Source organism: Hippoglossus stenolepis, chromosome 23 (genome assembly GCF_022539355.2).
Source record: "Hippoglossus stenolepis isolate QCI-W04-F060 chromosome 23, HSTE1.2, whole genome shotgun sequence".
Classification (NCBI taxonomy): Eukaryota; Metazoa; Chordata; class Actinopteri; order Pleuronectiformes; family Pleuronectidae; genus Hippoglossus; species Hippoglossus stenolepis.
Window position 1 is genome coordinate 15,258,720 of NC_061505.1, and position 17,460 is coordinate 15,276,179.

The 17,460-nt window shown below is 42.1% G+C and overlaps 1 protein-coding gene across 1 annotated transcript in view; it reads right to left on the reverse strand.

Moving 5' to 3' along the window:
* Positions 1 to 17,460, reverse strand: part of adam19a (ADAM metallopeptidase domain 19a) — a 199,833-nt gene that overhangs the window by 19,434 nt on the left and 162,939 nt on the right. Inside the window, exons 13-17 of the mRNA XM_035148187.2 lie at positions 16,735 to 16,824; positions 15,053 to 15,248; positions 12,469 to 12,577; positions 6,406 to 6,610; positions 1,888 to 1,965 (exon numbers count right to left, since the gene is read on the reverse strand). Of these exons, the coding sequence (XP_035004078.2) occupies positions 1,888 to 1,965; positions 6,406 to 6,610; positions 12,469 to 12,577; positions 15,053 to 15,248; positions 16,735 to 16,824 (678 nt within the window). The remainder of the gene's footprint in view (positions 1 to 1,887; positions 1,966 to 6,405; positions 6,611 to 12,468; positions 12,578 to 15,052; positions 15,249 to 16,734; positions 16,825 to 17,460) is intronic.

Below are 17,460 nucleotides of genomic sequence, written 5' to 3' on the forward strand. Positions count from 1 at the left end.
CAGAAAAGCCACTCATTACTTTTTTGGGAAAGGATTATTTCTATGTGCTTAAAGTGCCGTGCCACCTTCAGCACAATAAAGATAATGCCTCTAGACTGAAGACAAAAAGTCCAAAACTTGGAGAACAACATTTTTTTGAGTATATAGCTGACAGATAACATAGATATAATAAGATAATATAACAGAGAGTTTGCACACATGGAGCACAACAGAATGGCAAAAAGAATAAACACTCTGCTATCTTTTTAAGGATTAAAATGAGGTTCAAAAGCACAGTTAAAGACCCCAAGGCCAAATGAAACCAAATTTCCCCAGTTTTAATCCTTATTCCTTCTCCTAATTGTTCATTTATCTCTTCTTTATGACAAATATATTTCACCAAAAAACATCATATTATATTCACATCTAAATACCGGTCTCTTCTCTTCATTTAAAAATGTAATCTTCCTCCCAGTGAGTATGACGTTTGCCACACAGCGTGCACAGCATCCTATGATTCATCAGTTAAATCCACAGGCGCAGGTGACAGTTGTTGCCATGACTTTCCACCTTGAGCTGCTAGTCACTACTTCTCTGCTTACGCATGCTCAGCGCTATTATGTACCAATATCCAAACTATTCCCTGTGTAGCTTCATGGTCCCACTAGACACACGTAAATACGTGGAATCAAACAGCTAGATGTGTGCTTCACGGGGTCTTGGACTGTGTTTTGAAGTGTGAGGCCAGTGATGGAACACACATAGAAGACAGCAGACCTCCCGCTTCCTTTCAGTCTACACCAGCCCCAGGACAGCAGCAGTGCCAACAGTGGGAATGACTGCCCTGCAGAGGGAACTGGGGTTTTTTTAACTGTCGCCACAAAAACTGCAATTTACAATGGCTCAGACCTGTGGTTCTATTATCCTGCAGTGGCACATTCCGAGCAGACCCAGGCTCAAGAAAACACAATTTACTGTGACGCTGAGGTTTTATTGATGATATTTTCCGATGTGACATCAGTCAGCGACAATAAACTTTGCCTGCAGTGTTTATCCTTGACGATGTTAAAGGCACGACAGAGGCCAGAGTTGTAAAAATGAAAAGTCCAGTTCCATCCGGGCGGACGGCTCACTGACTGCTCTCAGGAGACAGTTTGTATCTTATTGGAAATGGAGGACATCTCACTCTCTCTATAGAGATGGGATTTCCCATCAGTGACCACATCACTGTCTGGATTTCATTTGGTGTCAGCTAGCAAGGATGGGATACACTTTACAGCGGTGTGTGCACATCTATCCATACATTCAAGTTTCCATGCTCTGCACCTGCTCCTGCTGCACAAATTCCCTGAGATAATTTATATTTTGCTTGGAGCTAGCTTCAAGGACTGGTGGAAAATAACTATAGCATTATGCTAAAGCTCGTATTTAATGGATTTCCTTTGAAAAATCATTCAGTGGGTCAATGCACACATTCTCAACTTTAGATAGCACCTTCAGAGGTCAACTTCGGAGTAAACCGACAAAGAACTCCTATCTACATCCCCATCTTGTCTTCAAGTAACAAGTGTTTGAGTCCCAAACACTCCAGAGCTTGGTTACTGACTCATAAACTATGTATGATTCTTCCTTATCTGCCTCAGGCTTGCTTGTACTGCTCCAATAAATAGTTCATCACTTCAGTTGCTGTTGTATCCCAGCCATCTATTTTCCTGCCTTTCTCGGCAGACTTGGCGACAGAGCTGCAGAGCGCTACCTTTGCCCAAGGACACAGTGTGACAATAAGATTAGGGAGCCTTGCCCAGCAGCTAAGTGAGTTGAGTCAGTTGCATGACTCGGTGTGCTTGTGAGTGTGTGTTTGTGTGTGTGTGTGTGTGTGTGTGTGTGTGTGTGTATATGTGTGAATACCCCATTGCCATGACAGCGTGCGATGCATGTCCCCAGCTCGTTGAAAGAGGCATTTTGGCACCGGCGGTCTCGGCACACCTGTGGCAACACAAGCAGAAGGATCACATACTGTTATAAAGATTACAGTACACAAACACACACACACACACACAGACACACACACAGACACAAACAAACACACACACAGGCTTTGATCGGCATGCTGCCAGTGCCCTTGGGCTTTGGAACAACCTGGCTGCCTGGGGAGTTTGGGCAAGCAGCATGAGAATCCTGTTTTAGATCAGAATTCTAAATTTAAATCAGAAATAGGAATTCAAAGATTGTAATGATGCTTTATTGAGCTGCTATTACCAAATGTGTTTCTCATTTTAACAACATTTTAATTCACATTAGCAGTGTTATGATGTGTCCTTTTATTCTGAGCTTTGTCAGTCATCTATCCAACAGTGCTAGGAGAGGTCATTTGGGAATAGGCAGGAGTAGAGTCATTAGTTTTAGTCACTGACACTAATCTAGGATGAAAGGCATTAAAAAGGTACAAAAGAGCTGAAGTCTGTTGTTTTGTCAGTTCATGCTGTGTGGGGAGGAGGTGATGGATCGGAGCTGAAAACACAGATTTGAGTTGAAAATCCCAATTCTGTCAAGAGTGATCACAGTCAAACACAGGTCTACAAGTCATCTGCCTTCAAGTCCATACCCTTTTTTTCAAGTTTCCAGAAAATCTATAGCTGATGAACACAAGTGATACATTTCATAGCTAATTGTCAATACAGTCATTGCCTACCATGTGTGCTACTGGGTGCCAGTTTTGAGTGTGTGTGGAAATGTGTGTGGAGTTCTGCATGGAATGAGGCATAGCTCTATTTGCTGGTGTTTTCTGGAGTTGCATTGTGTTTCTGATTCTGTAAAAATTTGCATGTGGGTTACTTATTTGCAACCTCTACCATAAATGTCTTAAACTTCTGCAAACAGTTTGCCCAAAACACAAATGCAGATTCATGAGCTTGAGAGATTTTGAGCTTCAGGCTGGCTATTTTCAAGTCTTTATGCAAAACTAGGGAAACAATGTTCTGAGAGTGTTGCTCTGATAGAAAAAAAATCCTTTTCATTTTCTGAAAATAGACTTTGATTATCATTTAACCATCCAAGATGTGAAACGATGTTATACGTTTCTGTAGAAGCAACAAGTCTGTACGATATCCGACTACATTTGAAGAAAAACATGTGTTTCACTCATGATGTTAAGGAGAAGTACTACAATGCCAACATCGAATCAACAATTTATAAAATACTGTGCTTTTTAAGGGATGAGGGAAATAGACCAAGGGACAAATCAGTTCATGTATGTGAGAGTTAGTGAGGGCCAGCTTGTGGGTTCTGTCAGGGCCAGTATGAAAGACAAGATTTACAAGGTAGCTTAACACTTTACATGTGAAACACTATATACAAACACACAAGACACAAACTACAACATATGACAACACTATATTAATAACAAGGTTAAATTACAGAAGCAGCGCTGGAAGATGTTGGAAAAGGGTTTATGGGGTGCTATTTCCTTCACTCTCAAAATAATGATGTACACAGATTTGTACCTTTGCCTTTTTTTCATTTTCCAATATAGTTTTTGAATCTGATTGTTTTATCTTTAATTTACTAGCGGAACCAGAGCCGTTCAAAAGGTGGGCACTCAATGTTCGGCTCCATTAATATATAAGACATTTACTGCTATTAGATGTTGAACTAGCACCAGCATCTTGGACCGAAGCAAATGATCCCCCCTCTGTGTGAAACATTTCGGTTCATGAAGATGATGAAGATGATGAAGACAGGTCTTTAAAACTTATATAAGGACTGCAGTCAGCGACCCAGGGCTCTGCACCTTCTCCGTGGGCCTATGCAGAGAATAGAAGTTGCTGAGCATGGCTGGCATCATTGCATAGCAACGCTGTATACAGCCCATAGACTGATTTTATGTTTACAACCGAGACTACTGCAGAGCCATCTGACCAGGGAGTAAAGCTGATGTTAGTCTAACTGATGTTACATGAACATTGGATGTGGGATCTCGTATAGTGTCAAAGGAGCTTTTGTCTGAGCTGTTTGATCTAAAAAAACCTAGTTTCTTCAGTAGAGGGCTTCTTTCAGCTGAATGCTGTACTGCAGTCTGACATCTAACTTGGGACAGGGCCAAAGTGGTTTCACAGGGAGGGCGTCACCTGCACTAACATTCACGCACAGATGCACTAACATGGCCACATGCCTGGACCAATAAAATAAAAAGAGGCTCCGATCACAACACACACAGAAGAATTTACCCCACTATATCTTTATCTTTATACTCAAAAGCTGTTAGCTGCTGTATTTGTGATTAAATGACATTTAAATTAGAATATCCTATCTCATTCTTAAGAAGAACACTAATACGTGCTTTTCTTAAAATTCCCCAACTGTTTCTTTCACAGAGGAATTTTAGGTTTTGTAGCTTTTCCACACCACTCTACATCATACGAAGACATAATCAATTAAAAATGATTGGCTGGCAACATTCAAAAACAATGTTGTCTGGATAAGGTTTAAAACTTGGAGAAAAACACCAGACTGTTTTCTTCCTCCTAAGTTGCTCACACAGTCATATGCATAGTTTCAGCGATACCTGGCCTCCACCAGCTCGTCCTCTTTTCTATCCAACTACAACGTGACAAGCTCAACTTGAGCCTCATTCAGATGTCAGTTCAGCACCTCCTCAGATCTGGATACGTGGCCATCTGCTCAAATCATCATCCTGAAGCCCCTCATCGAAGAGTCAAGTCTGTGCTCCATCCTTCATCATCATCTCCACCAGCTCAGATCAAAAGCTCCTGATGCATTGTCCCATTGTGTTCTACTTCCTGCTGGGGTCGAAAGCTCCAAAGTCTATTTCACAATAAATCATTTATCATTCTAATTTACTCTAAAAGTCTCTCCTGACTGAAACAAACTTTCACACTATGTACAAAACACCACAACTCTTCAGGAGCAGCACATGTCTGTTCTCAGTTGGGTCATAGTTGAGCACTGTTTTTCTTTAGCACTCCATCACTGTGTGTTACCGCTAATATTAGTTGGTACTGTATCGCCTGCTATGCCTGTTCTTGCTATTGTTAGCAGGGGAATCAATTTAGTGTCGGTGATTGTGCGGCCGTGTGATTAGAAGCGGCCGCTTTGTGCATTTATGGCTGACAAAAGGCCAGTTCAATATGATGACTCGAAATTCATCTGGCTGGATGGCAGACAATATTCTCTGCTGCCTATTTATAATATATTACTCATGCAGCACTATTCAGTTCTGCCCGCACAATAGCCGAGATGGAATTCAAGTGGCTGGGATATGCTGCAGAGGCAAAGCAATATAGACAGAGCAATAGAATTTACTGGCGGAAAAAAGGGGGGTGCAGATATCACTCAGTGTGTGTGCATTTTTATATATTTATAGGAATCTCACATGCATAATTCAGCTTGTATTTTGTATGTTTTTTGTGTGTTTCTGTAGGTGGGTTTACTTGAGAGATGCACCCAATGCAGCAACTGGATTGAAAATGGGTTTCAAACAAGCACCTGACACAGCACAGACCTTCTCCCACTGACACTTCGTTTTGTACAAATTGGACTCCAGCGGGAGAATATTAATAACATGATCTTTTGAAGGTATAGATGATGGGTTTTCAGCGCATCCTTATCCGTTTGAGTAAACCTTCCAAAGTTGTTTTAGTAGGGAGACAACGTCTGCATGCAGGATGCTGGAGTGAGGTTTGGGGATAACTTCCATTTTTTGAAGCAAATCCTCATGAATCATGTTCAGCTTTCAACCTTTTTAACTGGAACTGAAAAAAACCCTCAAATTAAGCTGCAAATTCAAAATTAGTTTTGTTACTTCCCAGATAACCTGGCACCCTGAACTGAAAACACCAGCTACAGTTCATATCACATAGCTAAACATGTCAAAGCATAACATGGTGCATGCAAACACACTATAACCCATCACTTGAGATATTGTAACTCCTACAAACAGTACCACAGTAAAAGAAGAGATAAGCCAAGTGAACTACATTCATATCCAGACAGGAGGGTGGAGACACTGCTCTGGCATTTTGTTTCCTGGATTGAGAACACAGGTGTGATTGACATGTGTTGTGCAGTCAGTTTCTTCCTCCCTGCTCACAGCTCTGTTGCAGCCCAGCTCAGAGTATCGGGCGGAGGTGCCTGTTCTCGGCAGGTGGCCCGATACATGTGTTGAGCCAAGTGTTGGTGCTGATCAAAAACCCTGTTAACCTCATGGCCACTCCATAGTGAGACGCAGGAAAACTCCTCGTTCTCTTAGAAAATTAGATTTACTGCTCCAAATGAGTGTTGGATAATAAGATTAAAATTAGTTTGCAACTTTGACATATGCACGACAACTATAACTTCATCATTTTCATCACTTCATTGACAGACATGTTGGCCCCCCCCCCGTAACCCAGCCCATTGTGGACAAACCTTGCCCTCTCCGCACTTGGTGCCGGTCATGACGAGGCCGGGGTCAGGCAGGTCGCCCTGGCCGTCCTGGGTGCTGTAGACGTAGGTACCGCGGCACTTCACCTCGATGCCGTCTGTCCTGATGGTGGTGTCGATGGAAACAGCGTTGGTGCCTTTGGGCTTTTTGGCGGCACTGTGGCACTGAATCTTGCCGCACTTGGCATCGCTGGACAGAGATAAAAGCACACAAAGAAATACTTTACTCTTGGATGGCGAGCCAGTCGAGCATCTCTGCTCTGCTTTAGTCATATCTGTCACTATATCAACATCCTTATCAATATGTATCAGCAGGTCAGAGCCCCCCGGAGCTGAGCTTTGTCTCCTTCAGTATTATATCATCAGAGGAAAATCGTCCCATAGTGTCTTCTTTTATTGTACTCCACTTTGGTCGACTGTGGTTGTTTCTATTTTAGACACTGACTTTGCCATTGATAATGACCATCATTAATAATAACCATGGATCGCTGACGAGAGGTTGGAGAAGTGAAGAGTTGAAACCAGAAAGCGGAGAGAGCGCCAGAAAACCACTACTCTGACTAGTTGACATTATTATATATTATTATTATAGTACCACATGTAGCCTTCTGTATTAACAAGTAATATTAGTTATTTCGTTTTTAGCATTTAGGCCGGATGGTTTTAATATTTGTGACAAGTGTCTGTAAGATTACTATGATGTGTTTCCCTGCAGAGCATCAGTGCTCCATTAGCTGCTCTTGCCGTGGGATTATTCCATTTGCTTGTTTGGGGAATTTTCTTTTGTCTAGTCCGCCCTGGCAAGTGAGCCGGTAGCAAGCAGAGAGATGTTGGTATTGACTTTGGGGCGGATTAGTTATCTTTTCTTGAGTTTTGTTTGTTTGTTATTCTGTTGTTTGCTTCCCCCCCACGAACCAATTACCTTGGTCTTGTAAATCCCAGCCAGACAGTCAGGCCGGGCTTAAGATGTGACATATTTGTTCATTGTTTGCAGTGGAAGAATCACGCGGGTAACATTAAATGTGTTTATTCACTTAGTGTGCGAAACGTATTGATTGCTGTGAACACGGTGTGATGGGGTCATTCCTCAATGCTCGTGACTTGCAGTGAGTGTAACAGTTGAATGGTTAAAAAAACTAGATTGAACATGATGTGTTCAAATGTGGTTGGTCAGTAAATGATCTGTATTTATATAGCGTTTATATATAGTCTTGATGGCCACTCATAGCTCTTTGAGTGGCCATCACAAGACACACAAAATGGGGGAAACTGAGTTCAAACCGCCAACCTTCTGGTTATTAGACGACCCGCTCTAACTGAGACACAGTCACCCATCAGTCACACATGTTTGTCCTGTTGTAGTGTAATCAACATACATGTAAATCCTTCCGGATGGTATGTGTATAGCTACTAAAACCAGTCTGGTACCTGTTACATGGACAAACAGTGTCTGTCTACACAATCAGAGGTGTGATGGTTTGTGTGAGGGAGGTCTGGTATATAGCCTGGATTATTGTCTCAGTCCCAGAGTCCTGTAGATGATGCTGCTGCTGTAAGAACAGCTGAGAGGTGATCTTTTTGTCATGAGCTCTGAGTCACCACTTCACGCTCAGCTAAAAGCTAAAATCGAGAATTTGTCTTGTTTAATTTTTATCAATAAAGAAGACAAACTCTCTCTGATCACTAATTTTAAACGTGAATGTACATCAAATATACCATCTTGCTCATCCATGTAATTATCCAGTCAGTCACATCCTGCAGATATAGGTCAGGAGCTTGTTCACTTTAAACATCACAGTGATGCAAAATGTGACTCTCAGTGGTTTGGACGATGGTGTGTGATTGTTGGCTGGTTTGAGTGTGGCCGAACCTGCTGATCTCCCGAGATCGCAACAGACCTTTTTATTAAGAATGGAGCTAAAAATAAGAAAGAACATCCAGTGAGCTGCAGCTCTGTGGACGTAAACATCTTGCTGATGAGGGAGGTCAGAGGGGAATGGTCACACTGGTTGGAGCTGATATAAGGGCCACGGTGACTCAGGGATATTTCGGCTGGCCCTCACCCTGACTTAAAGGTCTAAACTGCAGCGATAACAAGACAGATACATCTGGTGTGTGTGTGTGAATAAGTCAGCAGGGACACTGACTCCAGCATTTCTGGGTCTTCAGTGAGAATATCAATGATGATTTTTGGAGTGGATGTGAATTTACTGTTGACTTCATTCTAACATGAGGGAAATGATGATGAAGGGAAAGGCTCTAGATATGTCCGAACCCCAGAGAACCATTAAAAAAAAAAAACAGATCAACTGTGTGGGGCTGTAAATGGAATTCATGCCTCTTAAGGCAAATTTTATACTTCTGCCTTGTACGGCGTATAGCCTGACGTGCACCGCTTTAGAAATATAATTAACAATAAGTGTCACCAGCTAACTAACACAACACAGTGTGACGGAGAGCAACAACATCCATCTCTCAGTGGCCGGATGAGCAATCAGTACATAGCAATTTTCTTTCTGCCTCCACCTTTAAATCTGACCACTTATTTTTATTTCAGGCACTGTCCTCTCCGTCTCATTAGCCGAAGCAGCAACTTGTTACCACTAAGCCCATTTTCTTTAAGTTCTAATAATGCCACTGCTGTGGCCAACAACAATGTGTGCGACTCACAAGCACCTCCATGTCAGCGTCAGAAAGGTTGCGCTTCTTGCTTGATGCCATGACTCAGTCAGGGTCATTGCGGAGAGACAACATTAACAGGTACGTCATCCAGGGGGATCACATACTGTACATACGGCCACATGCAGGGACCTACCATAGACCAGCCAGCTGCCATTGTCTACCAACATTTCATACAATAAAATACATATATATGTATGTGAGGCGGGAATGTATTTGTGTCTGACTCTGAATACAATAAATAAATACATATTAAATCATGTGTGAGAAATTTAGGGTGCATGTGAAAGTAGTACAGAATATACAATGAGGAATTCAAAATGTTGTGGTACTACATTTTTACACCATTACTTATTTTTTGGATTCAAAAAAGGACACGACAAGACAAGCTGTGGCCCAGGAGATATAGCAGCAAGTTCGATCCCCGTCTCCACAAATCCACTGCAAAGTGAGCTCAGGCAAGATACTGAACCCCAAATTGCCCCCGACGGCTGTGCCAGCGGTGCATGATTGATGTGTAATAGAGAAAGTGCTGCACATAGACGCACTGTAGGAATGTGTGTGGGAGTGGGTGAATGACAAAACTGTACTGTGAGGTGGTCATCAAGACTGGAAAAGAGGACTATAAATACAGAGTGTTTAGAAGATAAGATCAGATAGATAAGATGAGATAGCCTCGGACACCTACAGGTAACATTTACACATAGTGCAACAAAAAGCAATGCTGCAACATACAGCTATTTCAACCTTGGAGGTGAGAGGGGCTTTAATGGACAGGGGGGACAAAGGAGTGTATGAAACAGTGGTGCTTGTACCATCTGTCTGAGGTCTGAGGGGAGGAGCTGCTATTCATAATGGAGGGATGTTAATGGACTGCCATAATTTCCATGGCCGTGTGTTTAAGTCGGCTGTTCTGAGCCTTTGACCGTACTGTCAAGTGGCCAAACCGTGCATTGCAGCGCAGCACGCTCTCATGCTGCTGCATGATAGACGAGAAGCTGGGCTCACACCAGAGATTCTGAGCCTCCTCAGGAAGAGAAGCCTGGAGCAAACCTCCCTCACATGGACCTTCCGCACCCCTCACAGCAAAAGAGATTATTTTGTTTGTATTTATGAGAAGTTTCTTTTGTTCCCCTTCATGTTGTACCAAATACAACGAATTCCATCAGTATTGCACGATGCACAACTGTATGAATTGTTAAAACAAATCAGAGTTTCCATATTCCTACATTTGTCCATTCCTAGATGGCAGGTGTGAGGCTTTAGGAGGCAAGAGTCATATACTTAATGTTTTTGTCAGCATCTTCATCTTCTTGATTAATATGCAGATTCAAACTGGTAAATGAAAATAAATACACAAACACACACACACACACACACACAAACACAAACACTCAGTGTGTCCTATGGAAAACAATTGGATCAGAGAATGATGGGCGGATAGCAGCTGTGTGTAGATTATTCACGTCTTAATAACAGGCAGATAGTCATTAACATATCCTCTTATCAGCACTGTGACTCAATTCGGCCAGAAAAACACTCTAATGACTCCTGTGGGACTTCATAATAGATTAGGGCAGCAGTGGATCATACAAGGCGGCCGTCAGCCACCTTAATCCATGAGCTCATTTACATAACTAAATCGCTAATTTGGCTCCATTAATTTGCTCTGGCAGAGTTCCATGGTAACAGTCTCTGAGCGACCTGTGCTGACAATGTATGTTGGGCCTGGCTCTGCAATGTGAGGGAGATTGTGTGATGAAACGAAACTCAGCAAAGGTGTGCGTGCAAAGAGCAGTATGAATTTGAAAAGAACAAAATGTTGACATATGATGACTACATGGCTATAGAAGTGAAGTGTAACTGTGACTTTATTATCGTATCGTTAAGGCTGCATCTTATTATTTTGTGTAGAAGAATAGAACAGTTTCCTTTTGTGTACACTAAGGAGAATCATTCAAGTAGAATGTCCACTCTCCTTTTTAGCTCATGTTTGGTCTCCACCAACACTGCAGAGGAAATAACTGGTTCTTCAGCAGCTAAATGTTTCACCAGCTGCTCTCTGACTGGGTGTGTCTGCTGTTTGTACATGAGCAGGTAGTGGACGGTGGCTTCACCTGAGCTCCTTCACTGGAAACAGCTGTTACTGGTGAACAAAAGGCTGATGTGAGCATTGAAACTGACGCAGACAGTAAACATGAGGGCTGTTAAACCAAAACAACGAGCTGAAAGAGGCTGAAAAGCTCTGTAGAACTAAAGGGAGTTGAGCCCTTTGTCCACTGGTCTAAAAACCCACCAACACCCACTAACATCAGACTTTCTGCAATGGGAATGGATACACTCATCAATCACTCCCGGGTCTGTAGTAAAGACACTTTTTTATTGACTCTGGTAGCGATCAGCAACAATGGAAACATGACACCCAGGGTGAACGCACTTATTTCTTCTCCCTCTTCTATATCTCTTTTTTTAAATCTTGAGAAAAACCTTTAACAGCAATGTTTTACTTTGTATTGTGCAAAAATGCAACGGTGGCAAGACGGTGAGGTGAGAGAGAGCTTCTCAGTTTCCGACGCATTTGGGATGTCGAACATGATTCACCGGGGGAACAGCACAGAGGCAATCTCCTCTACTGGCTTTAGAAAGGAGTCAGTTACCTTATTTTAGGTTTAAAAACCGTGCCTGCTAATTTTGGTGTAAAAGAGGCACTGATGAAAAACCTCTGTGGGTTAAAGAAACTGCACCACACGCCTTTTTTTTTTAAAAAGGAAGGAGCAGCTCTGCAGAGGGTCATCAAAATGGCCCAGAGCATCACATGACTCGGCTTCCAGTAGCGGACGATCTATCAGGCCTGATGTCAAACATCAGCAGTGTCGTGTGCATGTTAATGTATGTTCCCGTCTTCTTTCTCCAGGGTCCACCTGCCCCCTCATACACATGTAGAAGGGTTAGGGTTGTGGAGGTTTGAAGCAGGGATTGGAGACTGAAAGCAGCTGGAGAAGCAGACTGGCCAGAGAGCCATGTGGCAGCGTGGGTGTGTACAGGATTTCGTAGGTGATTCCCTTTGTTTGGAACATGGAGACTCGTGATTTAACTCTGGGCTTACTTTGCACTAACTGTGTTATCTGTTATGGGTACTGGCCTCCCCCTTCTGTAGAGGTTTACTTTCAGTTTTCTGCTTCGCCTCCTTTTAGTTTGGTTATGTTGAACACACATTATTTTGTCATAACTTCAGGTCTGTGTCTTCCTTTCGATCTGGATCTATGTCATTCGTCTTACTCTCTTCATTTCCCTGGACACCTTGCCTGGTAAAAATGCTGAAAGTTAAACAGAGGGGAAAATATCTGTTAAAAAAATTGGAACTCTTACCTTTTCGCACACTTCATGTAGTTGCCGTGCTCATCTTTCCCACAGTTTCCAAAAGCGTTTCCTGCAGCGTTGACGTCTTCGAAGCAGGCGTCATGGGCGGGCCGAGCTCCTGAAAAGACAGTGCGTTGCATCAGGACTCGGGCTCCTTACTGCTGCTGCTAACAGTGTTAGCAATGACCTTCACAACTGATGGTTACATCCTGACTTTCGGAGCTCATGGCAACAGACACGGACACCGCTAATATAGGTCTGAGGAGCCTGCTTGTGCACTGCAGAGATGAGGTGCTCACCATGTACACTGTGCAACCCCTTTGCACAGAAAAGACATTTGCAGGAACAGACAGGCATATTTTGGGAAATGTGCTTGTTTGGTGTCTGAGCCAGAGTCAAATGAAAAGATCAATATTCATCTCATCCACTGCCTGGAGAATCCAAAGTCAGCTGTAGGCTTTGCTCACAGTGGAGTTTAAACAGATTAAACATACTGTTGGATACTGTGTTTACATATACACCCACTCAGTTTGTAAGCAACACTTAAACTAATGCAGTCTAAAACAGTATAACACAAACTAAATCCTGACCATATACATGTATCATCACCTGTATTAGTGCTCGTTTAGGTGTGAGGGAGGTGTTCCTAATAAACTGCTAACTCTTGACTAATTAATAATAATAATTTATTGACTAATAAATCTGCTGCTACTCTCCTCAGCTAATACTTTTCACAAAACGTCTAATTGTTAGTTGACATCACATCTATTTGCTGATGCATTGGCATATGGCAGCTCTAGTAACCTAAGTATACTGGCGGTTCAGTGGAATGTTTACCGACCTCAGGGGACACAGATAAGTGACAGAGATTGCTGTGCTATCGCCTAAGGCCCTGTCCAGACCTGATGTTAACACCTGTCCCGATCGGATCACCTGAGACAGACGGTGACGACAGGGCCACAGTTGAAAAGAGTGATGGAGTATCAGGGCAACGCAGAGGGGAAGAGGAATCTGACGTGTCAGGAACAAAGAAGAATTAATTTGAGATGTTTTGAGAATAAAATCGTTGCATTTTAAGGATTTTAAGGATTTTTTCTTTCTATCTTAGTAAGCAGGATGATGAAAAAACTACTTGACGGTTTACTACAGATCTTGAAGGGAGGATGTAGTATGGGTTAGCGAAGAACATATCATATTTTTGTGCAGATCTGAATAAATGGGTAAATGCAGGGATTTAGTTTCATGTTCTTTGCAGCATTTCCCACAGAATTTATTCAATCTACAGATGGCTATGTGGCAGGAGTGCACGGACGTCCGTATCACGTGCAACAGCTTCCAGGTGACAGGTGCACAGACTGAAGAATGAAAAGACACATTCTTGCATTAGAGAGAAAACTGCCTTGCATGCCACTCAACTCAACGACCGGTCTGATTGTCTGCATGGACAGGAACCACTTTATGGACGACAGCGCAAGTGAGCACACAGCAATTAGTACTGCAAATAGTACTGTAAAGATATCAGCAAAGGAGCAAATTACTAAGATAGAGATCTATTCTGCAATTATGGGAAGTGTAAAAAAAAGTTTGGTGTATTATGACACTGTGGCAGGACATATTAGAATATCGGGGGCCACCACTGTCCAGCTAATTAATGGGAAACACTGCTTTGACATGGCCTTAGGGCATTAGTCTTGGTGAGTGATGCACGCTCTGTGCACCCTTCTAGTTTAATGTATTTCTAAGTTAACTTCATATAATTTTTTATACTTCAAACAATCTGTCTTTGTTCACCTCCACCTCACTCACAAGCTCCTTGATTTTAGTGCCGGACAAGTTGTGCTTCTTCTCTTTCTTCTTCTTCTCATCGCTCCATGTAATGATTCATCATAAAAACCCATTGATCATCAGAGTCATTTCAGATTCACGAGGTGCTTTGCATTGACCATTTAATTTGATTTATAAAGGGAATACTGCCTTAAGCTGTACGTGCACATGGTTTTATAAATCAGATTTAGCGTATACAATTTTCTGCTTGTGTGTAATTATTCCAAGGTGTAAGATGACCTGGCTTGAACGGGAGATGGAACTCTGATTGGTTTATTTGTCTATTATATAATAGACAAAGTAAAAACCATTAACAAACAGAATGTACTTTCTCTATGTGCTGGAGACCGCGAGCTTAGATTGTTTGAATGGAGCAACATTATGAAAACGCAGATGATGTGTGTCATCTCATGTTGCTTTAATCTCCAGTGCTTCGGCACAAAGACTGTCGTACTTTCACATCTGACAGAGAAAAGGAACCAGAATGTCAAACTTTGATGAGGTTTTTTTTTAACTCTGTGAGCTAATCTCTGGAAAACACTGAAGTATAAATACTGTGGCAGTTACACTGTAGTTTAAAGCACTTTGAATTACTAATATTGGCCACTGGTGCAATATACCCTAAAACAAAACCTCCACTTGTAAATATCTGATTTTTAAATGTTTACAAAGGCTCAACACTGATTTGAGGGCATGATTATCACTAGAATATTCAGTGTGGGTCTTTAAGTGTGTGGCTTGCATTGGGCCATCATTGACTCTTCATTACCGTAGCCCCAAAGCTGCAGGCACTGCTGTTCGTGGGTGAGGCACATGCCGTTGTAGCAGTAGGCGAGTCCGTACTGACAGGAGGAGCCGTCCAGCAGGTAGACGTTGGAGGGACAGTAGGGAGAGGCCCCCGTGCAGTACTCTGGCAGGTCACATGCCCCCGCTGGCCCCCGGCACATGGTACCCGCCTGCTTCAACTGGCACAGTGAGGGAACAAGAGGGAAGGAAGGGGAATGGGGGAGGGGGGGAGGAGTGAGTGAGGAAGATGCAAGGTGAGGCCTTTCCTGTAAAAATCTGCTCGTAAAAAATATTGTTTTAAGACATTTAGTTTTTCAACTGAAGCTGTTTGAATGTGGAATAATCCCAAATAATTGTGGAGCTAATAAATGATCACAAACTAATATCAGTAGTATCATTATACTGTTTTTGGACCATGGAACAGCAAAAGACAGTCAGACACATACAACACACTACATACACAGACTTTAACACTAAGAATGAATATAAATATATGGACAGAAGCCAAATGACAAAAGCATTAATTGTATTACTTTGCTTTCTGTTCCCAGAGTCAAAACTAAACACGGAGAAGCAGCATTCAGTTTCTTTGCTCCACATTTGGGGAACGAGCTCCCATGGAAACTGCAGGTCCTCTGCAACTCTTAGTTTTTTCAAATCATCTTTTATTTTTTTTATTTATTTATTATTCTGTATTTTACTCCTTTTTTATTTTCTTATCTTGCTTTTACAATTTGTCACAATGCCTTTTACAACTTATGTAAAGCACTCAGAATTTCCAAGTTGTTGAAATGTGCTGAACAATAAACTTGCCTTGCCTTTGCCTTTGTTTAATGGGCAGGTGGATACATTGCTACAAACTCATGTTGCTTTCTTCAAACCGGCAGAACTTTTAAAAAAAAATTCTAGTGTATTACATTTTTCCAACTCACACCACTTTACATCTAAAGTAATAGATGTTTTGGCTGCTTGTCAACAGGATGAAAAAGGAATTTTGCTCTTGTGAGACTGATAGAGTGTTTTTGGCACGTCTCAAATCCAGGGACATTACTCCACCTTTCCATCACACAGTCACTGACGCTTTGTTTTCATTCAGGTATCGGGGGAATTTTGAAAAGGGGTTAAAACGGCAGCAGAACTGAAGAAAGCTATACAAGACGTGAACATGCTAAAATGTGTACTTATGTATAATGAAATATCAAAATGACACGTGAAGTAAGAGGGACAAATGTGTTGAAAGATTGACAATACTGCAATGACAATAACACTAACAAACAGTGGCGTGGAGCTGCAGCTCTCCTTGTGCACACAGAAGAAGTTAATATCATCCCCAGTATGTGCCTCTGCTGTCAGCGCCCCGGCTCAGTAAAACTCACACGGCTGTGTGCTACAATGGGCTGTCAGGATTTGCATTTCAACAGGGAGATGAGACGAGATGAAAAGTGTTGGTGTGATGTGAAGACGACGAGCCCCGCTGCGATGGGAGCTGACACGCTGCGGGTACAGTATGTCAACACACTGACACGATGACTGACAGTGAACTAATGATACTGAGATACTACTGTACACCAGTTCAGCTCCCTCCTACGCCACTCTGCCTGCACGTGTGGATGTGTGTGCGTGTGTGTGTCTGTGTGTGTGTGCGTGTGTGTGTGTGTTTCTTACTTTGCAGCCCTCGCAGCACACTCCGTGGGCACACTGAGCCTCTGCCTTCAAGGTGCAATTATTGGCATTGCAGCAGTCGTTGGTGCATTCCTGTAACACACAAAGCCATCATATCAGTGGGGTGAAGCTTGTAAACGTACACACCCACGCGCCCGATCCCAGTCAAATGGCGCCTCTTCTAATAGAACCTGTCACTATTTGTCTAAAGAATGTTAATGAATCACTTACTAATGCTTTATGTATCATGTATAAGTCATTCATGAGCCTTTGTTACCAGTTTATTATATTTTATTCTACCTATTGAGTAATAAATTATGTCAAGTTATTTAGTGGAGAGTTAAAAAAGGCACAACTAGCTAGAATAACTAGCTACATGTCACCGTTAGTTAGCTGCTGTTTACATATAACTGAAGTAATAGCAAACAAGATATTTGTTTGTGACAAAACACAAGTAAGCCATTGATAACATATAGTAAATATTAATATATCAGCATCAAAATTAAATTAATTTCAAAAGGAAGCTAATAAACAAGTGGTTAACAAGGTGTCAAGACTTTCTCTCTTTCTAGTGAGTGGATACGTATGATGTATTGAGTCATCTCAAATAAACAGAAATATCAATGTTGATAAATCAGTCTTCAAATCACAGGGCTGGTGCTGCTGGTGTTGAGTTAACACAAAATAAATCTGAGCAACAACATTTCGCTGTTTGGTGACAGCTTGAAA